The sequence below is a fragment of the Takifugu flavidus genome, chromosome 5, assembly GCF_003711565.1.
Source record: "Takifugu flavidus isolate HTHZ2018 chromosome 5, ASM371156v2, whole genome shotgun sequence".
Classification (NCBI taxonomy): domain Eukaryota; kingdom Metazoa; phylum Chordata; class Actinopteri; order Tetraodontiformes; family Tetraodontidae; genus Takifugu; species Takifugu flavidus.
In genome coordinates this window covers 3,863,736-3,891,546 of record NC_079524.1, presented here as the reverse complement: position 1 = coordinate 3,891,546, position 27,811 = coordinate 3,863,736, and the positions used below count along the sequence as shown (strand labels likewise).

The window sequence follows — 27,811 nt, the reverse complement described above, 5'->3', positions numbered from 1 at the left end:
TTACCTAAACCTAATCCTAACTGTAACTTTAAAAGTTCAGCTCCTTGATCCTCATAAATCATCCTTACTTCCCAAAAATGTCCTCGCTCTTCCAGAAGATGGTGTGTTTTGGTGCTGAAACCACACAGACACACAAAGCAAACAGTTGTGTTCGGATGTGGTGTGTTGGTTAAACTCAGGCCGGTTGTGTATAATCCGGTGTAACCAGCTTTCACTGTGGACTAAAGGCTGAATAGGAGCCGTGTTTGCTACACGTTCATTCATAACTTATTTCCATTAATGCTGGACTGAAAAAGATGAAACCACAACATCGTGGTGAACTTTCAATGTCTGAGAGGGGGGGCGATCACAAGCAAAAGACGTGAACGTAATGGAGGACAAACAAGTCAAATGTTGGTCAATTGTATCCACCGTGGAGTCCAGACTAGAGTTCAGTGTTACAGCCTGAATCTGCGACTGCTGCTTCATTTTTAACACCCACGTCACGACTGTTATTCTCAGCAGTCAAATGTCTCTCACGCTTCTTTCATCCCACTGTCTGTCCACCCCCGGCAAGTCCGTTTCCTCTTCCACCGATGGTTTACGCATGTGTCTGTGAGTCAAGGAGCGGTGGGAGGAAGGTATAAAACAAGACGGGCTGGTGGTGGAGATGGAGATTAGGCCAGATTAAAAGGATCGGAGCGTCTGGAAACTAAACAGGTGAGCAGCGCTAAGAGTTCCGACAGGCTCGCCGACTCAGGTGTGTCACGTAGAAGTCGCTTCTCCGTCTCTTAATAAACTTCAGGGGCAAAATGAATCCAGGCAACGACAACCTCCTCGAGCGGAGGAGTAAAAGGAGAAATAGACCGTTTTCAAAGGAGGGAGAAGAAGTAGAGAAATGGATGGATGGGGCAGAGGAGAAGAGATAGAGAAAATAGATGAAAGGACCATGAAAGGGAACACGAGAGGAGGGAAATCTTTAAAAAAAAAAGGACAGACGGGGAAGAGCTGGCACCTACCTGGCATCGGCCTCGCTGTAGTACTCTCGAGCTACGATGTCCTCAAACAGCTCCCCTCCAGTCACCCTGTACACACACGCACACACACACACACACACACACACACAGGAACTGAGGGCTGATACCTAAGTACTTGTTTCCTACAGCACCCCACTTACCCCAGCCTGCCCCTTCCCTTATTGTTACCAAGGGAACTAGAGGCAACAGCCAAGATGTGGAGGTGTGGGTGGCAGTGGTCGAGGGGTGCGGGGTATTATAGGCAAAAGGGTTATGTAATTGCATGTGTAGGCAAGAGTTGGGAGCGAAGGAGGGCTTACAAGTCGAACAGGAGGTAGTGGAAGCCCTCCTCTGATATACTGTCGTGGAGACGCACTGAAAAACAGAGGAAAAACACTTGTTGAAATTGTTTTTTAGTTGGGTTTTTCCACAATTATGATGTTTTTGTGCTAAACAGCAGAATATAAACGACAGAGTAGGAAAAATACATCCTTAGCTGAGCTCTTCTGGTCAGTTTTACCAGTATGATCGGGTATTCTATCTGCACACTACTGGATCCAACACAGAGGAGCCCTCACCAATGTTGGGATGTTTCAACAGGCGACAAATCCGAGCCTCTCGTTCCAGCTTCTGGTGATCTAAAAGCCAGAGACAGAAATTCAGAGGGGAGAAATGAGCGATAATGAGCTTGCTCTCTGTAGATATCAGTTATTATTATCCTGCCGCGGCTCCTGTGGAACATTCAGGTTAGCCCTGATGATCAACAGAGGAATGTACAGCGCAGCAGAGTTGTTATAAAATAGCGAGTTGGAGGGATTTCTCCATTCATGACCCATTATTAGATTAAGATGCTACCCGACGGCTTGCTTTGGCTAATGTTAGCTTAGTTAGCTTATGCAAACAGTGCAGTTTCTTGCTCCATCATCCTGATCTGAGAAGAAATAAAGGCAACAGAGTGAAGGTGACCAGATTATAACAGCATATCAGTCAGAATGCAGGCCCACATGAGCGTGTGTGTACATGAAGACCTCGTCTATATGGATCATGGTTTTCAGCCCACATGTTGTGCTCACAGCGGGTAGGGAGGCACCCTCCATGTGCAGGCAGGCAGAACGTGGCAGAGAATATCACCACGAAAATGAAAATGTATTGAACACACGTGTACGCTGCATGGATCCAAATACACACAGACGCACGCCGTCGCTGAAGAGTGACAGTGAAGCGCAAGCCTTGTGATTACAGTCTCAGAAGATGAGGAGCGAGGCGGGGGAAAGAAGCGGAGGAGTGCTGAAGGGAGGACAGGAGGAAGAGATGGAAGGGAGGGAAAATGCAACAGGGATGAATAATCTGCATCAAGCCTGCCTGTCGCTGCTGCACCGTAGCAGCTTGGGTTCCTTTTTTACAATATTAGCTTCCTATGATTAGAGACAAACCTACTTAATGATTTTTATCCATTTGCTGATTTAATCGAAAGCTTTTTTTCAGCATTCTGGTATCATTGAACCTTCTTCGAGATTAAAGGCAGCTGTTCTTCTCACTAAACTGGGATACGATGGCTGAGGCTCCAGTTTAATATTAAAGAATGAGCTCGACAGAGGTGACCACATCTGTCCTGGTTAGCTGACATTGGCACAATGTTTAAATGAGGTCAGAGCACAGCCGGAGAACCTGAGAGATGCACAAAGGTGTGTTGGAGACGCTACAGCACAGCCACCAGGCCGCAGAGCTACAGTATCAAAGGAAGATGAAGAGCACAGGTTATATTTCCACAGGTCGGCTAAACCCCGTCCAAAACCCAGTGATCGGCCACAGAAGTGCCCCGGGGTTTTGGGAGAGGCAGAGGTGCTAAACCTGATCTGTGAGGAGGGAAATACTTACATCACAATTATAAGCAAAGATTATTCAGAACAGAACAGTCACACACAGTCGGAAGGTCTTGGGGTCATTTCCCTGGATGATTTCATCTTGTCCACACAGGTTTCCATCCACTCGGGTCTCCCATAATCAGCAGAATATTAACGGCTTTTCCATTAACTTAATCAGCGCTACTCCATTTTTAACAGGCATGGTGTGTTGGTTTTATTGCGTTATGGGTTTTAGTGAACTAGTACGAGCCTAAATCACCTCCATTTAAAAGATAATCGCTGATAATGAGCCACTAAGTGCAATTCATGATGTGACTAGCTGATTCATTTTCCTAGAGCCATAACAGAGGATTGACAGAGTCAAATGTGCAGTCAGCTGAATACAGTCTCACTCTCTTCTCCTGGCGGTGTGTGTGTGTGTGTGTGTGTGTGTGGGTGGGTGTGTGTGGCAGAGAGAGTTACCAAAAAAGTCAGATGAGAGTCCTGTGCTAAAGGCATGCACAGCGTACAGCCTTCAGCTGCCAAGTTCTTAGGGTGCCTTCTCCTCGCCTGCCCCCCCCCTCCTTGGCTACCCTCTCCACCTACTCATCCTTGCACAATGTTCCCCTTTAAGCTGCTGTAACCGGGGCGCAGAACCTCACTGATCTCTCCAGCTTCCTGAAAATGATGAAGAAGCCAGCCCAAACCAAATACATAAAACCTGGCAGCGCCTGCCTGGGAGGTCTGGGGCGGATGTCACACTCTGGACACCCACACGGGACGTCCAGCCGTGCAACAAGAGCGGGAGGAGCAGCAGAAGGAAGCGAGCGTGTTTACCTCGTGCAGACAGCTTTTTGGTGTTGATTATTTTGGCGGCGTACTCCTGTCCCGTACACAGCTTCACGCATCTGCGCACCACGGAAAAGGCGCCCCTGTGAGACACGGAGACAAAAGTAGGTGTGGAGCTCTGGCGGACGCCCAAGTTCAGGTTACGCAATATTCCTCTGGATCAACGGAGCGTCGTGGCGGTGGAGGGAGGCCGGGACGTCAGGCTGATCTCTCCCGGAAAGGATCACTCAGATCCCTGAGAGAGTGGACTTCACAGCTAGAACTGGTTTGACTGGTGCCATCAGTCAACCTCTGACTGAGGCAGTTGCAGACAAACAGCAAGGTCAGGGTCAAAGGTGAAAGCTGTAAGCCCGGCTGACCCCTAAGGTCCATATGTGCCGGTGCGTTCACACACTGCGACATGTCGGGGGGCATTTTAAAGGGTAAAGCTGGCTAAATGGACATTGTGGGGCTTAGTTTAGTTAACCCCCGGTCACGTCATGTGTGATGAGACCGAGCAGGTTGAGAAGACCAGGAAGTGCCATGTCACATGACACCTGGCGTAAAAAATCGTCCCTTCGAATAGCAGGTGCTCGGTCTGAGAGTCGATCCAAACCGCCTGACGCGTACATCTGAAAGATTGTCATGTTAAAAAAAAAGGGTTGACGCTGCCCTGGTGTTATTTTTAAAATCGTCCTGAGAGCGATCGGCCAGAAACGTGGCTGGAAAAGTTACCTATTGAGTAAAGTCGCATGGCGAAAACAACAAAGGAGCAGCTTGATGTCACAGGTCAGGCAAAGACAGCGACACCACCAGAGGGAGGAGGCGACAACACGCTCACATGTAGATTATTCCAGGATTATGAAATCTGCAGGAATATGTGCTGCTTACAAATGGCTCTCTGATATCAAACACAACCTTTCTGTGACTTCACAATTCAAACATTTTGCTGGAGCGCATCTGAAATCTGTTGCTCGCAGCTGGTTTCATCACCAATAACACCTCGAGTGAGCGAGCAGCGATGACGCAGGGAAAGCCACCTGACAGATGTTGGGAGCAACATTCATTCCTGGCCTCTAAACTGCCATTTATTCCCCATCACGGTCCCATTAACAGATGTTACTGAGATCATGAGGACGTTGCAATTCCTGCAGTGGCAGATTCCTAAAAATTCAAAGTAATAGGCCTAATCTACGCTGCGACGATCATTTAGTGCTGGGGATGGCTGCCACTGGTTGCCAGGATGTCCTTGATCTACATCTCTACACCCTACAGGGCCGTTTCTACCATTCAGGACAGTCCGGTTCGGTCCGGTCCCGCTGCTCCTGATCTGCATTTCCACTGTGAAGCCTGCGGGACGTATGGTGATCGTTGAGTCACCCTGGTCACAGCATGACGCCAAGTAATCACGGCTTAGCTTGCAATCAAATTCACCAGGAAGTGTGAATGAGACCCTCAAAATTACTGCGCGAGAGAGCGAGTTTAGCAACAGTCTTGTTGACTGACCGAACCACACGAGATTGACTTAGTAACCCAACAGATATGAAAGTGTTTCGTCTGCGGCCTTTCGGCGAGCAGCTGTTGAATCAATTATGCATTATAACTTTATTGATCTAGAATGCAAAAAGAAGGCGTGCTGCTGAGAGTGGCATTTATCTCAGAGGTCTGCAAGTGGCGGATCAAGCTAACACGACGACGCCAACAGCAGACGTCTGACGAGCACCAGCACCCTCATCCTCCACAGAGTAAATTAATCTTTAGGCTTTATATTAAAAACAACCATCTCATTTCTATGAAGGTGTCATCTGTTGCAGTACCACCCGCAACCAGTGGGGGCGCAGTGGACAACAATTGAAGCGAGACCAGAGAACCGCAGCGAAGCACAGTCGAGCACCTTCAGCGCAATTCGGCGTGACATTAAAAACATTTTGATGGCGTCACCTCAGCTCAGACCGGAACAACAGAACAGCTGGTGGAACAGCAAAGAAACCAGTGGCTGGTTCCCAGTTGGAGGGTAACTCAGTGACATCATCATCAACTTTTGGTGCCAAAAATACCGAACATGCTCCACCACCTATGTGTGTGTGGGGGGGTGCTGGAGCAACACACCGATATGAATGCATGGATATCTACTGACAACTGCTCAGAGCTTTGATGTCTGGGTCTGCAGGTGTGACAAGTCGCCCATAAACGCGTCACTTTCTCTCCAGCGACCACACCTGAGCCTCGAAGAGTCCTCGCACCCTATAAAGGGAGCGCTCGGGAGGGAAAGTGTGCTTTTAATAAACCGCTGCCGCCTTCCCTCGCCGCGCACACCTCTCGCACCTCTCGCACCTCTCGCCTGCACTTTAACGCCGGAGTGCGCGCGTCGTCGTGTCTGCAAACGCGCCGCAAATAATGAGGACCGTGCGGGGCAGAGAGAACATTCTGAAGAGAGGAGGCAACTGGTAGAGAGAGAGACGTATTTCGAGAGCTGTCATCCCGAAAAAAAGCGCGCGCGCAACACACACACACACACACACACACACACACACACACACACACACACACACACACAGACACAGACACACTTAATGGTGCACAAACATTGGTGCTGCTCTGCACTGGCCAGAATCCAGTCTCAACGTCCTCTTCCCAGCTTCACACTAAAGCCAAGGCTCAAGCTGCAACAGTGAAGCCAGCAGACTCACTTCCCCAGCTCCTCGTACAGTTGGTATTCGTCTGTGAATCGCGTTGTTGTGGCCATGTCGCTCCCCTGTCTCGCGCTTCTTCCTCTTCTTCAACTACTTTGACAGCTCCGGAAAAGACGCGAGTCCTAAACAAGCTTTAAACCGGCGGATCCGCCCAGCAGCTGGAGCGGTAAAAACGAAAAGTGCCGAGTGAAGGAGGGCGATAAGTGCAGTTGCAGCGACCAGGGCGGGTGGACTCTCTCTCACCGCTGACAGCCGCTGCGCTTCACAGGACCGCCGTCAAGTTTCCGGAACGAGACAAGGTCACTTCCTGCTGCGATTTTCAAAATAAAATACAGACGTTGCGTTTAAAACTAGTCACTATTTCTCCTGGGCTGTTTTCCTAAAACTGATGTAAATGTAAGACTAAGACGAAGACTATTTTTGTAAGAACTGGTGAAATCACTATGCCCTGTTATATAAATACTTGTGCGTGATGAACTTGAAGTATGTTCGCGCCATGACTAGTTGTGACTTATCGGTCGCGTAACTTCAACATACGGAATTCAGCAAACTTTGCCACATACTTTGTCAAATACGCAATATAAACTCCAGCAAACGTTCGTCTTCTAAATATTTATGTATTTTCCGGTTTGTTTATGCTAGTTCTAGCTAACTTGACGCAGCCTATTCGGGGCTCGTTATGAGATTCAGTTTTGGGACGTGGAGGTCGCGGCTATTGTTGCCCTCTGGCGGACACATGATGGAGTTGCAACGCGTGTCGACGTAATCCAACACACCTCCAGCAGGCTGGGTGCGGATTTCCAAATAGGGGCAAATATGTGGGCACTTATTTGTGCCTTCAGAACCTGTCACCATTTGCATGCATCTGCACTCAAGCTGAAAGGTGTGATTCGCTGTTAAATACAAACTACAAAAATATAAACATTCAAATGCTGGTCATGTAGGGTAGAAGGCAACAGAAGATCAGAAATGCATGATAGATTTGTTCCGTATAATAGGTCTTTGTTCTATAATAACAATGGCTTTAATTTGTAAGATTTTTCAAAGAAAATAATAATAAATGGCGTCTTTCTGGTTTAGGCTTAAGTGTCAAACAGGCTATAAAATGATGATGTCCTCTCAGTCAGTGTCCCACCAGAATGTTGGGCAGCATAAAAATTGCTTGAGGATGCAAACTTGGACCAACAGAAACTAATAACACATGCTAATTTCTTCAGAATTTACTAAAGATTAAATTGAAGACTCGAGCCAATCAAGTGCATTTTAAGCTTACACAGATACTTTAGTTAAATAATGCCATTTATTTATTAATGAGCTTACACACGCACACACACAGTACAGCGTCACATCATCAAATGAAATAGACCATAAACAGGTGAAAACATCGTGACTGACAGCTGAGGTCTGTCTGCCGAGCCCACTTCCTCAGTGCTGCTCTTCAGTCTCCACCGGCTCATGTTGGCGGCACCCAGATCGAGACATTTAATGCAGTTTCTGTCCAGACTGTGAACTCAGGACACCTTGATGTGTTGTCCGTTATATTTTAAACTCTGCCGCTGTGCGCGCTCGTGCATGTGTGAGTGTGCGTCACTGCAGAAGCCGGACGGAGTTGACATGAAGGTGGTAGAGGAAGTCGGCGTACGAGGCTCCTCCGTTTGGACTCTTGTCCTCCACCAGGTGGCGCTGCAGGGCCTCCTCGCCGGCGTCGCCCTGTTTAACCACCCAGAGCTGAGGAAGAAAATCACAGCCGTGATGTTTCCAGGAGACAAAAACAATGACATCTTTAACGGACGTGATAGTTACCCTGCGGTCATTCAGATGGAAACGGAGTGAGGATTGTTTCATGACTGCACTTGTTACTAACGTTAACTACTTTAATTGTTAGCAATATCTAACAATTTTGTCAGCCAGTGGAGACTCAGTTCAGAGATTTTTGGATGAATCATAGAGGAGATCCTTCAGGAGCAGCTCACCTTGCGAGCATAGGGGACCTGGGTGTTCAGCTTGTTGATAAGGGATCGAACGCTGAGGGACAGCTGGTTCTGGAGAACTGGCAGCTTGGTCTGTAGCAACATAAGCACAGGAATAAAATCTCAGTCTCCTTCCAGTTTGAGGCTTAGTTGATAGAAACAGTTTGGTTATCGGAGCAGATGAAGCTGCTCTGAATGAGGATGTCTCACCTCTCCTGAGGACAGCGAGAAGAAGCAGTTGGTGTTAAAGAGCTGGACCAGGGTGCATGCTGGGACTTGAGCGCCTACCCAGAGAAACAGCGTGAGAGGTGCGTGCACCAAGTACACGCCCGTGGGCTTCAGGCTGCTGGCGGAGCAGCGCAGCGGCTCCTCTGGGTTTGGAGGGTCGGAGCTGTCAGCTGACAGCGGCTAAAACGGACAAACGAACGGAATGTACCAATCCGAAGACACAAATCTCAATTTGGGCCATGACCCACAAGTGTTGGTGTTACAGACCAGAGGGAGCAGCAGAGGGTAGAAGTGTGTGGAGATGCAGAGGGTGTCCAAGCCGAGCACCTGGCATCGCTGCTGCAGACGCTGGTGAACGGAGGTCCGCAGGCCCGGCAGAAGAACGTCACTCTTCCTCAGGCTGTTAATGTAAACAGGAAGTGCTCGGAGGTGTTGAGGGAGGACCAGCTGCAGGACAGGAGATTACAGAGAGTTGCGACTTGAATTCAGCGCCACAAAAATCAGAGATTTGAATGTAAAACAAGTCAATGAGATAATTAATGATGAGGTGTAATTTATGTTTTTAAACATCACCTGTCCAGCAGACACCGAAACGGAGCTGCTGTGTTTGCGATATGACGCCAAAGCTTCCGTCACATCCGTCTGCAGCTCCCCCCTCAGCTCCTGCAGGGGGCGCTCCAACGCAGCACAGTAGACTGGACACGCGCAGCGAGACGCAAGAGGAAGTCAACTCGGTGTGAGGTCCCAGCTGTTAGATTTTGTGAACAAAGGATACCAGTAAAACGAGAAGATCTTACAGAAGCTTACTTTTTTTGCAGTAGAAAGTGAGGAGCGTTTGGGCCTGATACTGGCGGAAAATGTCCCGTAGGTGGCGTGAGCAGCCCAGGGTCAGGGTGTGAACCCTGGTCCTTCTGTCACCTGTCTGGGTACAGTAGGATAATACAGCCTGAAACACAGAGAGGATGAGAGTCAAACCAAGACAGATGGGGCTCCGGGTGTTTAACAGAATAACCAGATGTATAAAGTTAAATGAACTGTTAACTGGTTAAACAGCTTTACACTTTAAACAAGAGCAATCAAAGTGATAAAGTGTCAGTTTAACAGAATTACCACCTGTATGGTGACGCCTCTCGTCTCATCCAGCCCTCTGGAGTGAGCGAGCTCCACGGCCTGGGTTGTAAACTGGTTCATGGTTGCCATGGTGACGTGGCCAGGGTCAGGCCCGGGGATAAAAAGTCCGTAACAGCCCGACACCCGTAAATCTGCGTCACGAAAAAAGAACACAACGTGGAATTAGAGACAGTTTTTCAAGGCGCTGCCGGATTGACTGATACAGAAACATGTCTGACCTTTGCTGACAAACACCCTGAGGTCGGCCTTGTAGGCCGTGTCCATCTCTACGCTCCTCCACAGGTCTGTGCTGAAACGCTCCCTGTCCAGTTCTCCCTGAGTGGGAAATAATACAGTCAATGGGATCAAAACAACACAGAGCTCTATGACGATAGCCAGTCATCGTCAACTCCTGAAGGACGTCTCTGGCTATCAATTATAATGATAATGATAGTGGGCGGAGCTTCTGACATACCTGAAGCTGGCTGTAAGAGTGCAACGCTCCACCCGTTAGATATGGAACGTGTCCAGGCCAAGCTCCGCCCACGTCTTGCTGAGAGAGGACAAACATGTGGACGCCGCAACCCTGACTGACACACTCCTTGGCCAATGAGAGCGCTCGATCTGACGGCTGGAAGATGGACTAAAAACACAGTGCGAGATGATGGCAGAGTGACAGTCGCTGTGTGAGTGTGTGTGTGTGTGTGTGTGTGTGTGTGTGTGTGTGGTGTGTGTGTGTGTGTGGTGTGTGTGTGTGTGTGTGTGTGCACCTTTGGTTTGTTGGAGCCAAAGAACCCTGAGGATCCATTTGAAGGATGTGACTCTGTCAGAGGAGCAGCGTGAAAGATCAGCAGTTTTCCGGGACAGCTCAGCTCCTGAAGACGATCCAAATGAAATCAGAAACTTTCCAGAACTACAACAGAACTACAACTCGGACCGACCTGCAGTACAGCAAGTCCTGCTTTGACCGGCAGCTCCACGGGGACTCCTCCTGGAGCTTCCCCCTCTGGACTAAACTGAGGCAGCAGCTGCAGCACGCTGGGCACAGAGACAGACGTGAACGCCACCACTCGACACCAGATATGGTCATAGAACCGAGACCGGACCGGTCTCACCTGTTGATACTGTCTATACAGTCTTTGAGGCGCACCAGAAGCCCCTCCCTTACAGGAAGCTGCAGGTCTTCTGTGTCTGTGATGACCAGCATGTGGGGGCGGGACAGCACAGGGCTGAGGTCATACAGGTGGACGTGGGTGTCATATGTCATCAACCCAACGCGGACATCGGACAAAGCGCCGCCGTCCTCCCTACGAGAAGATCCAGAGTGAAGGGCAGCAACAGCTGCTGAACATGCTGGAGAAGAGTGCATGTGCATGTGTGTGCACGTGTGCCAGGAAGCATGTCTTACCTCTCCACATGACCCAGCAGATTAAGTAATTGTTGGGTTAAAAATTCCAGATGTCCTCCTCTCAGCGCGGGCCTGGACACGTCTATGGCCAGAATCAGTGCTGCAGGATCGCCCTGGACGGAGGTAAACGAGCATCATGAACACTCATTTGCCATCGGCTTCGATGCTAATGATGAATCCCGAATCCCCGTAGAAGGATTTAAGGAATCGGGGAACGTTGTTGTCATACAGCACTGATTTGCACGTAAAATGCTGCAAAATTCCAAACGACGCGAAGTGAGGTTTGAGAGAATTTGACCTTTTCAGCACTGAGGACCTCATACGACCCCATGCTGAGCTCAGGCCTCTTGTCTTTATCCACCCGAGCCCCCTGCACTCCATTGGTGGGCTGGTAGTGTTGCCATGGCACTGAGGACCACAGAAGAAGAAACAGGCATGTAAAGGAAGCACTTACAATAAATATTTTACCCTTTATGTGCAACATCAAAGTGTTTCAGCCAGGAAAACAATATTCTTGTGAGTATAAAGTCATACAAAGGACAGCAAACTGGAAGTTCAGGCTCCACTTATTTATTATTATTATTGGTTATTATTTAGATTGCCTGTGTCTGATTTTACCTTCGGTGAGTTTATCACAGAAGGGACAGTGAAACCTCTGACCGCAGTCCAGCCAGCCCATGGCCGGACACATGGAGGCTCCACACCAGCTGCATCCCTTCACGCACTGTGGCTCCGTGCACACTTGCAGAGGGCTCTGGAGTCACATAAACATGTCACAAACTCGCCCGTCATTCGGAAACATTTCATTTTCCGCCTCTGACTTGTAGAACTTCCCGACCTCTCCAGCATTTGGCTTCGCCAGAGGGGTGACCAGGGCACCCAGGGGCAGCCGGGTGAGCAGGGCCACTTGACCTTCACAGGGCACGCAGTACGTGGTGGAGCGGATGGCGAGCGGACTCGCATTTCCTGGAGTTTAAATGGAGAGCGGGGATGGACATTATGCATTTCCATCCACAGAAGAGGCTGCAAGCTGGTTTGTGGCCTTTTAATTTCGTTCAGTTGCATCATACGATGAGGGGAATCGAGAAGCTGGTATCTGTGACTACAGTACTGACGTAGCAGGTGTGTGTGTGTGTGTGTGTGTGTGTGTGTTTACCCCTGTCTTCTATGGTGCAGGATGTGGTTGCCAGGGGAGGAAGTTGAGAATAAGGCTCAGAGACAAAGACCTTGTCCTTCCACTCAGCCTGGTCCTCTGCAATCACCTTTACCTGAGACAGAAAAGTCCCACTCAGACTAACTCACCTGTTAATGAGGAGGATTAACCAGAGCGAGAGGGCAGCTCGGGGAGGTGTGTTTGGGTTTAGATACACCTTGAAGGGGTTAAAATGTTAATTTGGTGAAATACACTCACAGCACTGGGTAGAAGCTCTGGGTTCAAGCCGTAACGAGAGTTAGGAGACTGCAAAAAAACCCCAAAAAACGACTAACTGTTGGAAACCTTAATTATGATTAATAATCTTTTCTATTTCATGCAATTTTTTTTGTTTTCACCTGTGGTGTGGTGTCACCGTCGCTGCCAGGGGAGAAGGGAATGTTTAGGTTGCCTAAAAAAAGAAGTCGGTAAAGTTTTAAGAAGCTAACACATGGGCTGCTTTCTTCCCTGGTTTGGATCCATCCAGGATGTGATTTGTAATTGAAACGATCCAAATGAACAGTACCTATGTAGTGGGACGTGATCCCCTCTGGAGGCTGATGGAGAGGAGAGGTAGGTGAGGCCAGACTTTGCACATATCCATCAGAAGTCTTCACATTCCTCAGCCCAAACGCAGGCTCAGAGGAACATGGTGGACTCTGGTATGCATTTGGTCCAGGTACCCAAGAGCTGATGGGCAACTGCTCTTGGTACGGTGACCCAGCTCCATTCTGGGACATCTGACGTGTATGCGAGTGCGAAACTGGGGGCGATATTGCGTTGTTTTGGCTATAAGTTGAGGTTAATGGGATCTGGTTTGTCATGTAAGGCTGTGTTCCTTTGCCCAGGAGAGGGAGAGAAGTTGGAGGTATGTTTTTCCCTTTGGCTGCTGAATCTATGGATGCAAGACGAGAATAGTGTGTGATGCGCTGTGCATCGTTTCCTTCTAGGGTGGAAGCCTGAGAGTGTTCGTAGCAGGACCTCTGCTCAGGAGGCGAGCTCTGGGTTCCGTGCTGAAGGCTGGGAAGTTGGGTGCACGGGGGTGGGGACCAACCTTCGGGCCAACCCACATGTGACAGGAAGTGTGGCTCTGATTGGTTGCGAGGACGTCCATCATCATCCATAACCATCACTGATTGGCTCGTTTCCTAGAGAAAATTAATACGATATTTAAACAGAAAATAAATGTTTTACACTCAAAAGAAATGCTTCATCTTTCTACAGTAATTAATGAATGCAAAGTCGTATGGATTGTCTAACTTAAAAGGTCAATTAACCGTCGCAATCTGTTGTTTGGCTAGGTTAATATCAATCAGTATCATTAAAGGTAGCCAGTGCAAAGGGGGGGAAAAACAAACCGACACAGGCAGCCCATAGCTCCATCTAAACATTAGACATGAAAACAAAAATCTCTTTTAAAAGAAGTCTTGTTTTTAGCACTGATCAGGAACGGTACCTTCATACATCAGGGGAAACGGCGCCGCACTTGTCCGTTATCCTCGCTAACGTTAGCGGCTCCATCGCGGCTGCTGCGATGGAAGGATTAAACCTTTTATTGGCGCAACGTAAAATACTACAAAAGTATCTGGAGGATGGAGTTTAAACGATGCATTAGCACATATTCCTGGCTTGACAGGTCATTGACCAACCCCGGCTAGCCCCCGCAGCAATGCGTCAATTTAATAACGCAAATCATTTCCGTTCACCCTTTCAACATAAAAGCACGGTGTACTCAAGAAAAACGCCATAAAAGCAACTATACATGAGCTTTCCTTGGAAAATGTTTAGTGAAAACTGCTGTTGCATCAGTATATTGCAAGGTGGTGTTTAAGGGTTCTGATGTTTTGTTTTTTTTTAAGTTTGGCTAGGATACATATGTATATTATTCATACATCCATCAGCTGTGGCCTGACAGCACACACAAGTACACTGTTGTTGTCAGTTGTTTTTTTTTTATTAAAGAACTAGGACACGGCAATATATGCTTTAAATCCTAAACGGCTTCATGGTCACCCAAAAGTCTAGAAAAGCACCACAGTAACTGGTTAATAAACCCTCAGCACGAACTGCTGAAAACATGCCCTAAAATTGGCAAAAATGAAAATTAATCAGATTGAATCTGGTCCATTTATATGAACAGATCAAAACAGAGGTGGCAGAACAATGAAATAACTGGCGATTGTGAGCCGACAAAAGACCACCACTGGTTGAAAACAGCCGGCGATTTGCTGTAGTTGGTGAACGGACCTGTGGGGGAACGATGAGCGAGCGTTCTGCCTCGTTAAGCAGCTTAGGACAAAAAAACCCGCTGTCAGTTTGTCCAGTAATGCTGGTAAGGTTGTGGTTCCTCCCCCCTGATCCAGTCACTGTGCGACACTGTGGTTTGGGAGGTTCCACCTTGTCGGAGGTGGGCGGTGATCCTGTTCCTGACATAGTCCTTCAACCCCTTCCAGGAGCGGTTCCTCAGCGCTTCCGCTTCGGTGTCCAGACAACGAACGCAGTCGTTCTTCTGGGGGATCTTATGGCCCTCGATGAAACTCATCATTTGTCTTTCAACGGCTTGAACCTCCTCTTCCCCCCATTTATTTTTACCACCGCTCTGAAACACTGGGGGGAACAAAAGAGGTGAATAAACATTAAGAGATCCATGAGCTCTGTTTTATTAAAGCATCACTTTCTCAAAGTTATCTATGTTTTCTACCTTTTTTGCTTGAAACCGCTGCTGACTTTGAGGACCTTTTGGCTTTCAAGGATGGCTGACATGCTTGTTGAGTGGAAACCTCTGTAGATCCCTGGGGGACACCAGGACGCTCACTTTGAATCCAAGGAGCCGCCTGCTGTCCTCTTGCATCACCTAAAACACGAGAAAAGCAGGTTGCAACGTGTTGCTAGATACACCCTTCAGCCTAACCCAGTTTAGCTTAGCATAATTACTCAGGACATTTGTAAGGTCAAAACTGGATTCAAAATCAAAGTAAATAGGTTATTTTTATGATTAGCACAGTCTTTAACATCAGAGATGACAACATTTATAAAGGAATTTTACCTTGAGAGCTGATCTGGGTGTTATAGTGTTGCAAACTTCTCCCCTGCTGCACAATCTGTGCGTTACTCTGAGGCACGGCCTCCTTTACACCTCCCTTTCTCCGGTTTGGAGCCGCTCTTTGCTTCTTGGTCTTCGAGGGTGTAGAAGCAGCGGGATCTCTCCTCTTTCTTCCGCTTTGGAGGGCGGTGATCCTGTTTCTGATGTAGTCCTTCACCCCCTTCCACGAGCGGCTCCTCAGGGCTCCTGGCTCGGCGTCGAGACACTGAACACAGTCGATTTTCTGAGGGATGATTTGCTCTTTAATAAAACGCATCAGGTGCTTCTCAACCGCCCGGACCTCTGCCTCTCCCCATTTGTGCTTGTGGGTATTTCTGGCCCCTGAAAAAGATCAATTTCCACTTATTTATCATAAACTGCTGTTAACCTCAAAAATATCTACCGGCGGTTCACCTTCGCTGCCGTCCTGATGCTGAGACTGATTTTTATCACTGGAAACGCCATCGGACTCGTTTCCATCCTCATTTACGCACCGTTTCTTTGCCGTTTTAGAGGCTTTTTTGGCATTTTGCAGAGTGGTGATCCTGTTCCTGACATAGTTCTTCACACCTTTCCACGAACGGTCCCTCAGTGCTTCGTTCTCCGCTTCCAGACACTTAACACAGTCGTTTTTCTGTGGGACCTTCTGCTGTTTAATGAAATCCATCATGTGCCTCTCGATAGCCTGAACCTCCGTTTCATCCCATTTGTTCACATGGAGGTGCCTGAAAACTGTGGAGGAAAAGGAAAAGTGGGATGATGGAACAGCTGAGGTCCGTGCGAGGTGCGACAGCACTTCAGACAGGAGAAACATTGGGGAAGCTGGAAGCTATCATTTGCTAATTCAGCAAATAGGCTGAGAGATCACCTGTTTTGGTCTTGAAGGCGCCAGATTTTGCAGCAGCCACGTGCTCTTCGTAAAACTCTGCTAATTTAAAGTGTTTGCCAGGGTGCAGGCTGGCCCGTCTTCTTTCAAATCTCAGTCGTGCTGCATTAAAGATAAAAAGAATAAAGTCTCCAGTTCACAGCACCCCCACACACCCCATACTGATCTCTGAATTATGCACCGGCGGCCTCCTCTTACCTTCTAGCCTCATGTGTAGATCATCCAGGTAAGCGCCGCTGTCCTCCCGCAGGGTTCGGACTAGATTACTGGAACCTAAGATTTGCTCCGCCTCCTTCTCATCCAGGCTGATCAACTGCATCATGGTCGTGTAATGCCTCCGCAGCTTCCTGATGGTCAGGAAGCCGGGCTTCTCCGCTCCACATTCTGCAGCGGTTTGTTTAACACACAAAGCGGCGTTATAGGGAGTCAGCGCCGTCGGTCGGGCAAACAGGAAGGGGTTCTCGCTGGGAATGCCGCACACCTTGCGGACCTCTATGAAAACCTCCATAGCAGAGATGAGGGATGGTTTCAGGAACACGGGGAGCACCCCGCACCTGCCCTGAACGTCAATCCGGATTAAGGAGCCGCACATGATCCTCTCCAAGTCTGAGACGGAGGGGTCCATGTCGCCGACCGCGTCCGACCGTTTCCTCGCCGCAAAGTCCTTCAGGCTGAGGGACATGATCTCCGCCGCTGTTCTCCGGTTTAAACACAGGGTGCGGGTGAGGATCAGCTTCACCAGGACGGCGTAGTTCTCCACGGAGGGAGCGTCTCGGAGGTTTTTCTCCGCCAGAAGGTGAAGCTTCTCCATGTGCGTGTTCAGGCGCCTCACATCTTCGGGGGGGGGGCGTTCTTTCTTGTCTTTATGTTGTTTTTTTTAATGGTCTGCGAGCCTACGTAAACCAGCTTGTTCCAGTGTTTCTGATACTCGGAGACGAAGTTTTGCGCGTGTTCCGCCAGAGTGTCGTCGCCGCTGTTCACGGCGTTCGCCTCCACGATGGTGCAGATGTTCTGCAGCTGCCCGCCCACCTTGACAGGCAGCGAGGCCACGCGGTAGCTGTTGTTCTCCGCGTTGTAGCCAGCCAGGATGTTGACGGCGGACAGGACGTGCGGGAAGTTGGAGGGGTCGAAGACGTCCACCAGTTTCTTGATCGGGGTGGTTTTTTGAGCTTCGATGAGGAGCCTCGCGATCTGCCGGAGATTTTGCCTCACGTAATGCTGCATCTTGGGGTTTTCCCGGTTCTGTTCCATTGTCAGCTCCCCGTACTGCAGAAGGAGCTCGTCGTCCAGAACGGTCTGCGTCACGCGGTCGTATATCATGTTGGCCAGGATGTTCTTGAATTCCTCGGTTATGCCGAGGTCTTCGGAGGCTTCGAGCACGCACCTCGAGGCCAAGATCTGTCGCCCGAAATGCGTCTCCTTCTTCTTTCGATCCGGGCAGGTTTTCATGTGTTTGAACAAACTCTTCCTTAAAAAAAGGGCTTTGCAATAAAGGCAATTAAGAAACTCTCCGGCCTTCCTGGGATGCTTGGGTCTCTTCTTGACAGCGATCTGGCCCTTTCCGGTTTTCAAAACAACTTTGTTGTGAGCAAAGTTGCCCTCGTTTATTAAGCGATTGAAAATCCTCCTCCTCTCCGGGTCGTTCTGAGGATGGTGCAACGCGGCAGCCACCTCCTTTTTGTCACTGTGGATCCTCGCAAGATGTCGGGACACTTTGGTCTGAGGCTTAGAGCAAAACAAACAGTAATTGAGCTTCTCGTTTCCTCGCCTCCCTTTAGAATTTGTACACGACACCGGGGTGTTGGAGGACTTCCTGAGATTGGTCGGACGCAGCGGCGGGCGTATGCCGACCTGGGAAATTTCCAGTTTCGGTTTCTTTCTCACTGGGAAAGAGGATTTTTTCGTCGTGCTGGTGGACGGGCTACTGGGACGGGACTCGACTGAAGAGCCGCCTTCAGACTCCGCTGAGTCTTCTGAGGAGTCAGTTTCCCCACCTGGAGAGTAAACAGGATCGCTGTCTCCAGATTCCACTGAAGAATTTCCCATTATCTGGACGGGAAGATGACAACAGCTATCTCACATCGGGCGGATATTTGGTGAAATACATCAAGATGCTAAAGTCCCAATGCAAACACAGAGGACGAGCCAAAAATCCTTATCATGGATCACGAGCGTGTGCATGAATGATGGAATACCTCTGATTCAGCTTCCGTCAGCTGTTCCGTGTACAACCGCTGTTAAAAAGAGCACAAAGGGAAAAGCAAAGAGTGAGAAAATGTTGAATATCAGAGGCAGCTGGTGATTCTGGTGCCGGCCGACCTTTTTCTTCCCTGGTGACGGCTGCTCTGTGCCGTTATTTCGGGATGCTTGGGATGAAGTGTCGATGGATGAACCACACTGAAAAGCCGAGAAAACGTCGTCACATTTTACCGCTCGAGGTCTCAACACAATCTGAATCTCTAAATGTACCTGATCGTACGTGTCAGCAGACGGCACCACGCCGCCACCATCATCTGCCGATTGCAACTAAAAACAGGGCGATTATCAGAGATTATGATTAGAAATGGAACTCGGTAAAAGGAACAATAATATTTCCTTAATCCTCTTACACATTTGTCCAGTTCTTCCAGCCTCTGCAGTAGTTGTGCACGCTGAAGTAAAAGATCTGATCGCCTCACATCACTGCCCTGAACGTGAAGAACAGGTCGAAACTGGATTTAAAGTGATCATATCTCATGTTGTTGTGCTGGACGTAAACATGACGGTAACAGATGAGCAACCAATGTCCAGTCATGGCACAACCAACGTCTCAAACATGAAAAGTAATATATGTGTAATAAAAGGCTAAAAAAATAAAATAATGCTGCAACATTAGGGGATTTAGATTTGAATTGTCCTTACCGGCGGAACGTTGCCCCCTTGTTTGGGAACAGACTCATTTTCTGCTTCCAAGAAAAAGAAAATCAAGTTATATTTAAAGTTTTTCCAAATCAAAATCATGTCTACCACAGTGACAAACTGGTGTCCGTGTGTTCAGTGAAAATAACGCAAATACGGTCGGATCAATCGCCAAAAATGACGGATTCACAACCCAAACAACGCGTTTCACCTCTGCATGCTGTTGGCGGAACCCACTGGCACTCCCGAGTGGTTGAAGAGTGTCTGCGGTCGTTTCCGTGAGGGAGAGCGAACTCCATATTCACTCCCCCAGATCGAGGCGGGTTGGTATTTACACGCCGACGTCCACAAGATGGCAAACTGGTCGGTGCGTCCCGGAGACTGGGGGATGAGGCTGGAGCGGGGAGCACCTGGTTGTAAGGGTCATGTGGTGAGAGGAGTGGTAGCTGTTGGGCCTCACAAGGCAGGTTCTTTTCTTGATCAAAAGAAATAGCATGGCAGGAACTTTGCATGGCAGGATCGTCAAATCCCGGAGTTGTACTGTTACTAAGAGAGTTTCTGAAAAGGGAAGAATGGTGAGTGGATGGAGAGGTGGTCAGGCCAACCATGCAGCTCTGGCTGGGTGTCTGCAGGCCCTGATAGGACATTCTCTGGGCAGGTGATCTCATGCTGAGATGCTGGGAACCGGACAGTGCGCTGAAAATCGATTCTGGAGTTGGAGCGGACCAGCCGTTCTGACTGGTCCATGACTGGCAGGGTGTGTGGCTTTCATTTGGCGGGTTGTTCATCTTGCTCCTTAGCCATCAGTGCGTGCCAGCATCTTTTTAAAGAGAGGGGCCTGGCTTACGAAGAGTCCGGGTCTACGAGGGGGGTGGATGAGAGATAAATACCGGTCAAGATTAAATAGTTGAGTCGCTGCTTAGGTAAAAAGTTGAAGCGGATTCAAACGAGCTCAGGAACTGTGCTGCTGTTTCGACACTAGCAGTGTAAGAAAACATAAAAAAACAGACTTTACTATCACTCAGAAAAGTTTTTCCAGTTCTACTTTTGTACACACCAGTATAGCTAAATGTTGTAGCATGGATTTTATTGCTAGCCAAGCAGCGTGACGGTCAATTGGTTTCTTTAGACGTTTAATTGATGTGGTATATGATTAGCATGCTCGGATATCACCGTTTGTGTCTTACCTCTAAAACAAAAACTGCTCATTAAAAAAAACACACACACAAACGTTTACTTCTAAATGGGAAAACACAGGCACAGTACCTGCGTGCATCACCGGAAGTAGTAATCTGTGTTTACCCGCCCTCACGGATGTATTTTCCTGGCCGATTATTCGACTTCCGTTTGGTTTTTCAGAATAAGATCGATAGAACTGAGCAAGTGTTGGAAAGATGGTAACGAAAACAATTTATCATAAGGAAAAAAAGACTGGGAAGGTTTTAAATTTCCCCCAAAAGGAAAGCCATTATAACGGTGAAACAAAATAAACTCAAACAACATTCACTACAAGCTTCCAGAAATAATTATTACTGTATGCACTCTAATAGTAATTGCAAAACAGCATTTTCTTTAAAACCAAAAACCCAACATTGCCTCAAAGGCTTGTATGTGTGCTGCATTTGTCCGATCAGCATGTGTATGATGCGTCTTTTGTAAAGACCATTGTAATAAATCCACCTGGAGCTTCGTAATATCCGAATATTCCTTCATTTGTCATTGCTCAGCACCAACTGCTTTTAGAGGAAATGCAGCAGAAGGAACTCCAGCAGGAGGAGAAAACAGAAGTTTCTCAGCAGTACGCTGTTGTTGTTTTTCATTTGACCCCCAAACGTTGCTATGATTTGACTCTCACCCCCGGGACTGAATAACTGAATACATAAGCAGAGGTCCAGCACTGAAAACGTGAACAGACTTCGTGTTATAGCCTGGCCGGAGAGAGTGAGAGAGAGATAAATGAATATTTGATTGGTTCCTCTCTGGCAGTATGTACTGTAATATTAATGTGGTCCTGAGGCCTCGAGGTCAGTTCTGTCTGCCAGGGTGCGCCTGATCTGTCCATACCCTCCTGTATAAATACAAAAATTTGGTGTCCGTATGTTAGCGCTGTAGTTTTGACTTTAGCAGCCGCTGAAGCCAAAATTACCACTGAACAATGGTCGTCTCCAAGCATGCAACACGTTACAGCATGAAAGCTGATGATGTTCACGTTCAATGTCATCATTGTTCTTGGGTCACAATGCAGAATAAACCCAAATAAGGACTTTTAGTGATGTCAACAAGTGATGAAGAGGAGTCAAAAACATCCAAAACAGCAATTTCTCCAATATGTTTTTTTCTTTCCTGCTGAATTTAGTACTAATATTCTTTAATCTAACTGTAGATGGCGCTGTTTCGCTTATCTATGCCTGATGCTTTATTGCTTATTACCTCTTATTTGCTGCACTGCACAGAAACCTATGATTCATCATGGCCATTTAGACAAAATTAAACTAATTTCTCCCTTTTCTCCCCTCTTTGTAATTATTGAGGTAAAAAAAAAATCCACTACGCTCAAGGGTTTAGAGTCTTTTTATGGAACTTTGTGCAAACTTCTTAAATAGACTCCATTGGAAACATTAGTTCTGTTTGTTCTCCCATTAGAGTTATGAAGGCGTGCATTCAGATTGTGCACGCTGCCTGCGTGTAACCATGAAAGATGTGAGCACAGCTGGATGGACAGATGTGGTTTCAGACAGTTGGGACAGGCAGAGCTTTAGGTTGAGGCTGTTGTGGTCTGCTGAGACACCTGGAGCTGTCCATCATGAAGATACACACACAGGAACACACACGTGCGCCGTAGCAAGTAATGAGACAGCCTCTGAGATGCTAACTGTGCTAACTCGTTAATGTTGAATGTTCCTGCTTAGAGCACATTCATCCACTCATCACTCACACACACACACACACACACACACATGCATGTAGTGTTAAATACACATGTGTGCACATCATCATCATCAGGTGCTGCTGCTGACAGATACTCTGGACTTTTCCTTGGGGGAAACGATCATTTCATCGATATTTTTTAAAATCGTTTTTTAAAAAAAACAAAGACAGAAACTAGATTTTAAAAAATGCACTGGAATGAATATAAAATTCAGAGTTTGTATGTCAGAGTTGTGGGCTGAAAATAGAGCGTTCTCTCTCTAAACCCCTGGAGAGTCTCATTCAGCCCCTGGTAATGCTGTTCAACATGCGCATGTGTGTGTGTGTGTGTGTGTGTGTGTGTGTGTGTGTGTGTGTGTGTGTGTGTGTGTGTGAGAGAGAGAGCGAGAGCGGGATGTATATGAAGAGACTGTACTGACCGTGCTGACCTCAACATGTTCACTAATGACAAAAAGTGTGTGTCTGTTTTATTGAATATATTACGCAATGTGCCAGAACAGGCGTTTTACTAGAACAGTGGGGACATTGTTGGGAAGTGAGGGCGTTTTAGCTCGCCCTCACAGTTTTTAAAGTGTGTGAAGTTAGAAGTACCGTAAAAGTTTTGTTTCCCTGGTGTATTTGTGTTCGCAGAGGAGAAGAACGCCGAGCCAGAACGCAGGTTTTAATCATTCATAGAGATGTCAGTGTTCCACTTTGGGGTTCTCATTAAAACGTACCGGTATTTGCTGTCCTCTGCTGGTCGCCGTGACAACTCGTTGAAGTGGTAATGTACGTTGCAAGTGAGGGTTTTGGACTGGAGACAGGCAGCAGGAGCTCGGCGTCGAGGTGATGGAGCGACCTTGGCCTGGATGAAGCTCAATGAATCACCAGGACTGCAGGAAGTCACATCTCCACTCTTGATTTGTAGCTCGCCGTAGAAGGTCAAAGGTCACAGAGGCTGTTTCAGCATCACCCGGAAACTCATTTAAAATTCATTGACAACATCGTCTGGAAAGATCAACCTGTTCTCCGGCCCTCCTTCATTTTCTCCCCTTGTTTCCTTTCCTTCCTTTACCTACTCGTCTTCTCTGGTTATTCCTCGCCCTTCGTCTCTTCTCTCGACTCCTTCCTCTCACACCTCCCCCCCCCCCCCCCCCCCAGCCACTGAGGCTCAAAAGAGCGTCATAGTGGAGCATCTCCAAGCTCAGAGCTGCAGACACAACCAGCCCAGCTCACCCTGCAGGGCCAGAGGGACGACGGGAGGGAGGGCGAAGCAACAACAACAATAGGAAGCACGACGACGTCTGAGCTGAGATGTTCGCAGCACAAATTTGGATCTTTTCAAGACCTTTTAGGCAAAGTCAAACATATTGTGTGACGTTGCTGCCAGTGATAGACGATGTTATCAAAGGTTATTTACCACCAAGGACGGAACACACACACACACACACAAAAAAAACAATTTAAAGGATTTAGGAGGTTTTGGACACCAACTGTGTGAATTTATGGCTACAAATCAGAGGCATAATCGATGTAAAACTTAAAAGCAGTCGCAAGGAAGCAATAGAACGCGTGTGAAGATAAGAACACGGTGCAGATGGTGCTGACATCGACCTGCGGTGACACACGACTTGAGTGTTTGAGCAGAATGGAAAGATCCTGCCAGCAGCTGTTCAGTCTTTAAACCCTCAGCCTCTGGTCGGCTGCCAGAGCATCAGCTCCAGGCTTTGTCCTGTCAGGACGTCTCTGGGAATCCTGGCTGAGCTTCCGGCTCCTGGAAGCCATCGTGTTTTCTCACAAATGCCGATTAAACCGAACAATTTCCAAACAGGCTGGAACAGAAGCTCGTCCATCAGCGGATGCTCTTAAACTAGCTGGATAAACAATCAGATGTCATGTGATTAAATTCCTTTTAAAAGTTAAAATGTGAAAACTACATCAATATCCCGTAGATGTGCAGACAAGATATATTATAATACATTAAGATATATTAACTTCCACTTTCTATCCTTTGTAAGCTGATCATTAATTTGAAGAATAGCAGAGGAAGCTGTAGCCCCCAGGACTTAAGTTTTTAATTATAATAAATTAAACAGACTGATACAAAATACAGAACGCATTTTAAACAGTAAAGAGTGAAACTTGTTTATCGTAGAGCCAAGTTACAGCAAACCTGCCCTGGGGTATTTTTGGAGCACCTTCTCCTACTTTAATAATTTAGATGAATAAATGGGCCGACAGGTGAGGAGAATTCTGCTGATTCTGAGGTGAAGGCTTCCTTTAAAATCCCTTTAGAACAGAGTGGAAGCATCAAAGGCGTAAATAAGTTTCATAAAGCTTCTGCTCTGTTTTTTATAGACATTCTTCCTTGTGTTTTGGGTGAAAATTCTCACATTTCAGGAACAGAAAGGAGGAAGTCTGGTTTTTCTTGCTCTTCTAACTGTTGCAGGCTGTATAAAACCATGAAAGGATTCTTCAAGGAGGTTCTAAGATCTTCAAAATGCATGTTAACGGGACCTGCTGATTCCCACCGCTGCAGTTGCGGTCCGGATATTGAAAGATTATAATCATCATCTGGAATTTGTTTCAATATTCGGACTTTACCCGCTGCTCCTCGAGCTGCAGAACCTCGTCCTCCGGGTCGCAGTCCTCATCAGAGACTCATGGAAGCACCTCCTGGCTCCTCCTGTCGGCCCCCGAAGGCTTTACAGGCTTTACAGGCTGATGTCCTTTTACCCGCAGCGACTCCTGGAGACTTTAGCTTCCAAAAAAGCCTTAAATGTGGGATATTTCACGCCCGGTTCTGTCAGCATTTCTAACTTGCAGTCAGGATTTTGCTGTAACAGTGAGACCGTCTTCTTATTTGTGAAAATAGAAGAATAATAAGTGTGCTGGCCTCTTTTCCAGGTACAGCAGCCTCTGAGGAGCTCCCAGGAGTCCCTCAGCCTCCGGACAACAGGAGACACGTTCAATCCGGGTTTTTAATCCAACATACGGTCACAAAAACACTTTTGTGTTATTGGAAATGCGCTTGCAAAGAGCCCTTTGTGTCATTTCTACTCACGAGTAAATTTTTGGGATGAGGATGCTGGTGCTTATCTGGAGAAGGTGCATCGGTGTTATTCTGCCTCTGACGTCAACATTCCTCCTGGATTCCTCACATTGTTGTTCGAGACTCCCAACCCTCGGTGGCGTGCGTGTACCCATTTGTCCCACCGCAGGCTTCGCTTGTTTGGCTGTTTGACAGTCGCATCTATTCCGGGATAGAGCCATATCCCCTCCAACGTGCTCTGACAGCCTTGTCAACACAAAAGGTGTCAAACTGGAATTTCATAAATATTTCCAGATTCCTTTTCTCAGTGAAGGAGCGATGCGGCAAAAGTGGCGAGCGCGGTCACACACTCGAGGCCCAAAACAACCAGAGAGCCTGGCGCATTTCAGTGCTGGAGCTTTAATTAACTAACAATTGTAATTAATTTCACTCCACGCTTGGTGGATCCACACAATCCTCAGAGCCCGGATTGGCTCTGATTGTTGCGCTACACTGTGCCGTGCTGCTATGCTATGCTATGCTAGGCTAACCGTGCTACACAACCTGACATACAAATCAGATCAACACATGCTACTGCAAACGCCGCCGTGGCGACTAACTACCACCAAACAACTACTGCTTAATCATCACAAATTCGCCCTGTCAAGCTGCATCGGGGCTGGGTTCATTCCAAAGCTCAGCCTTGCTCAAGCAGTTGCGTCTTCACATTTCTCTCCACTCTTCGCTGCTCACACAGACACAAAGACAGCTCACATTAGAGACACAAACGGTTTTATGTCCCATCTGGTCACCGCTTCTTAATTAGCTTGTGTTCTCACTGTCTGGACCTAAACGGCTCATCAGTGGCTAATGAACCCTGCGTGTCCTTCTGCAACTTCGGAGAAGAGCCGGGAGGTGCGATGAGAGCGGTGGTGGACGACACGCAGAGATCGCAGCGGCTCCGAGAGACGCCAAGAGCGAGCAGCTGTTTATCACGGTCCTGCAGAGGAGATGAGGATCCTGTGATGTTGGTACAACCTGTGCCGGTGCACAAATGACTCATGTTTCCAGATTCTGAAGTTCTAAAGAAGTTTCCAGAAACCACTTTGGACCATGGGACCCAGAGGACACAGACAGTTATCATCTTTCATTTATTCCTAATTAGGGAATAAATGGACCTGGACAGGTCACAGGGTCACCAATCAACCCCAAATTCATGTTTTTGGACTGTGAGTCTAATTCATCCTTCAGAAATACGGGCTTTGCTTGTGTTTTAGTTGTTTACAGTTTCTCATTGTCCGATCAGAGGGTTACATGTAATTGCATTTTTTGATATTCAGTCTGTCTAGTGTGAAATAAATTAGATTAATGAAGTTTACTTTCCTAAAGCGTCTTCAAATCAACAGCTTTCTGAGAGAGAATGAATCCCTGAGCAAGTTGGTGTATCATTTAAATGATGAAGCGCAGCTTAGAAGTAATTACACTGCTGCATAAACTCTTAATGTTTATTGATTCTGAAGAAGTTAATGGTTTCTTCACTCATAAGTAATTTACCAAGAGCGTTAATGGTGAAACAAAGGAGGTCAAAACGTCCCGAGGTAGCAGGGAGGTGGAGCGAATCAGGCCCCCAAACTGCGATTGGCCCCCAAACTGGTTGTTCCTGCTGCACGAGCCCGACGGTTCTTATGGATCGGTGTGTTGAGTTTCCTCCAAGTCTGTGCTGGGAAATGTTGCCGGCAGTGGTGGGGCGGATGTGGAGATGAGGCGGCGTCTTGCACAACTTTGTCGGAGGGGTTGCTTCCTGCACTGCATTATTAATACCTGATGTTCACAGTTGACCTGGTACTGACACACACACACACACACACACACACACAGATGCATAGAAGAAGAGAATTAAACTAGAGGATGCACCTAATTCAGTAGCCAAAATGTCGTCCTTTGGGCCATTTTAGAGGCGGCGCTCTGCGAGCTGTTAGTTCTGTACGACGAGGTTTGTAATTTATTGTTAATAATCTGCCTCGGATTCGGCAGAATTCACAGCTCATTACCTCCTCAAATGAGACTGGTTTTATCCAAATACTCCAGCCTCTCCGTGTAATAGAGATCGTACTCCCTGAAAAGGAACAGAAGCAGCAGAGTGGGGCTGAGCAGTCGGCCACAAAGCCCTGTGAGAAAACTTGGCTGACAACCATATAATGAGCCACTGTGAGATCTCCCACCATTTTATTGTGTCTTTATCTCCGTTTCATAAACTGGGAGGGTGAAAAGAAGAAGAAAAAACATCAAAAAGGCTGCAGGTTTGGAGCAAATTACCCATGCTTATTTATTCAGACCCACCCCCTGGGCTTTCCCACAGACCCGAAGACGCTGCAAATCGCTTTGCTGCTTGGGAAGAGAGAAAAAAAACACCCCAACATGATTAAATGGAGACCAGCAGAAAGGAAATGGGTGAGATAAGTTGTAAAGGGAGGAGAGTTGAGGTGACAGGTATGGGGGAAAGGATTAAGCATCAGAGTTGGGTGGGGTGGACGGACAGAGAGACAGGAAGTAAACCTCAACACAGGGGAGAGAAAAAGGAGAGAAAGGTGGTTTTACTGGAGGGGAGCAAAGTGGAGGGAAATAAGATAAGAGGGATCATCAAAGTGAGGGGGTGGAATCTAACAGGGGAGCAGACAAGGGGGTGTTGACTGGTTGACTGTCTCCCAGGGGAGAGGGAGTTGGCTCGGTGAGCGCCCA

At 47.6% G+C, this 27,811-nt stretch overlaps 4 protein-coding genes and 1 long non-coding RNA gene across 40 annotated transcripts in view; 1 reads left to right on the top strand and 4 right to left on the bottom strand.

Moving 5' to 3' along the window:
- The window catches only part of camk2b1 (calcium/calmodulin-dependent protein kinase (CaM kinase) II beta 1), a 31,448-nt gene extending 24,802 nt beyond the window's left edge, over positions 1-6,646 (bottom strand). For 29 of the 34 annotated variants that reach the window (XM_057031830.1, XM_057031860.1, XM_057031862.1 and 26 more), the window contains exons 1-5: positions 6,358-6,646; positions 3,677-3,771; positions 1,574-1,633; positions 1,316-1,370; positions 999-1,064 (exon numbers count right to left, since the gene is read on the bottom strand). In XM_057031830.1, the coding sequence (XP_056887810.1) occupies positions 999-1,064; positions 1,316-1,370; positions 1,574-1,633; positions 3,677-3,771; positions 6,358-6,413 (332 nt within the window). In that variant the 5' untranslated portion in view covers positions 6,414-6,646. Of the gene's footprint in view, positions 1-998; positions 1,065-1,315; positions 1,371-1,573; positions 1,634-3,676; positions 3,772-6,253 lie in introns of those variants that run through there. The other 5 variants (XM_057031852.1, XM_057031858.1, XM_057031859.1 and 2 more) reach the window with 3 other exon arrangements.
- Positions 3,929-4,584, top strand: LOC130525273 (uncharacterized). Its single transcript, XR_008950446.1, has 2 exons — positions 3,929-4,314; positions 4,444-4,584. It is a non-coding gene; the product is annotated as an uncharacterized LOC130525273 (long non-coding RNA).
- A 995-nt stretch (positions 6,647-7,641) lies between the features above and the next one.
- si:dkey-13n15.2 (protein transport protein Sec24C) lies at positions 7,642-13,955 on the bottom strand. Its single transcript, XM_057031827.1, has 21 exons — positions 13,725-13,955; positions 12,795-13,416; positions 12,628-12,680; positions 12,488-12,535; positions 12,233-12,344; positions 11,915-12,042; positions 11,695-11,830; positions 11,375-11,484; positions 11,077-11,189; positions 10,784-10,975; positions 10,610-10,706; positions 10,439-10,543; positions 10,144-10,311; positions 9,908-10,004; positions 9,672-9,820; positions 9,366-9,504; positions 9,132-9,253; positions 8,826-9,005; positions 8,541-8,738; positions 8,334-8,423; positions 7,642-8,088 (listed from the first exon to the last, which is right to left on the bottom strand). Exons 1-21 carry the CDS (start codon positions 13,728-13,730, stop codon positions 7,948-7,950), a joined length of 3,006 nt encoding a protein of 1,001 aa, XP_056887807.1. The 5' UTR covers positions 13,731-13,955; the 3' UTR covers positions 7,642-7,947.
- Positions 13,956-14,200: 245 nt separating this feature from the next.
- Positions 14,201-17,047, bottom strand: LOC130526180 (uncharacterized). Its single transcript, XM_057033627.1, has 6 exons — positions 16,435-17,047; positions 16,219-16,338; positions 15,765-16,082; positions 15,315-15,692; positions 14,970-15,122; positions 14,201-14,875 (listed from the first exon to the last, which is right to left on the bottom strand). Exons 1-6 carry the CDS (start codon positions 17,045-17,047, stop codon positions 14,580-14,582), a joined length of 1,878 nt encoding a protein of 625 aa, XP_056889607.1. The 3' UTR covers positions 14,201-14,579.
- Positions 17,048-17,064: 17 nt separating this feature from the next.
- On the bottom strand, positions 17,065-20,445 carry LOC130526179 (uncharacterized). 3 transcript variants are annotated; one of them, XM_057033626.1, is made up of 8 exons: positions 20,401-20,445; positions 19,346-19,994; positions 19,138-19,178; positions 18,846-18,923; positions 18,706-18,762; positions 18,556-18,633; positions 18,432-18,470; positions 17,065-18,285 (listed from the first exon to the last, which is right to left on the bottom strand). In XM_057033626.1, the coding sequence occupies exons 2-8, from the start codon at positions 19,920-19,922 to the stop codon at positions 17,065-17,067; spliced, it is 2,091 nt and encodes a 696-aa protein (XP_056889606.1). In that variant the 5' UTR covers positions 19,923-19,994; positions 20,401-20,445. The 3 variants fall into 3 exon arrangements, with proteins under 3 accessions (XP_056889606.1, XP_056889604.1, XP_056889605.1); XM_057033624.1 differs by having other exon boundaries at positions 20,192-20,443; XM_057033625.1 differs by having other exon boundaries at positions 20,322-20,429.
- Positions 20,446-27,811: the final 7,366 nt, after the last annotated feature.

What these genes read in the sequence shown, in the direction of transcription:
- LOC130526179 (XM_057033626.1), bottom strand. Translation starts at nt 19,922, where the DNA reads ATGAACAACCCGCCAAATGAAAGCCACACACCCTGCCAGTCATGGACC. An exon ending in AAGGGGGCAACGTTCCGCCG is followed by an intron (nt 18,924 to 19,137) that starts GTAAGGACAATT and finishes CTTCACGTTCAG; the next exon opens with GGCAGTGATGTGAGGCGATC. An exon ending in TGACGGAAGCTGAATCAGAG is followed by an intron (nt 18,286 to 18,431) that starts GTATTCCATCAT and finishes CTTCCCGTCCAG; the next exon opens with ATAATGGGAAATTCTTCAGT.
- LOC130526180 (XM_057033627.1), bottom strand. Translation starts at nt 17,047, where the DNA reads ATGGAGAAGCTTCACCTTCTGGCGGAGAAAAACCTCCGAGACGCTCCC. An exon ending in GCATCAGGACGGCAGCGAAG is followed by an intron (nt 15,693 to 15,764) that starts GTGAACCGCCGG and finishes GATCTTTTTCAG; the next exon opens with GGGCCAGAAATACCCACAAG. An exon ending in AGCGGTTTCAAGCAAAAAAG is followed by an intron (nt 14,876 to 14,969) that starts GTAGAAAACATA and finishes TGTTCCCCCCAG; the next exon opens with TGTTTCAGAGCGGTGGTAAA.
- si:dkey-13n15.2 (XM_057031827.1), bottom strand. An exon ending in CTGCACCATAGAAGACAGGG is followed by an intron (nt 12,043 to 12,232) that starts GTAAACACACAC and finishes TTTAAACTCCAG; the next exon opens with GAAATGCGAGTCCGCTCGCC. An exon ending in ACTCTTACAGCCAGCTTCAG is followed by an intron (nt 10,005 to 10,143) that starts GTATGTCAGAAG and finishes TTTCCCACTCAG; the next exon opens with GGAGAACTGGACAGGGAGCG.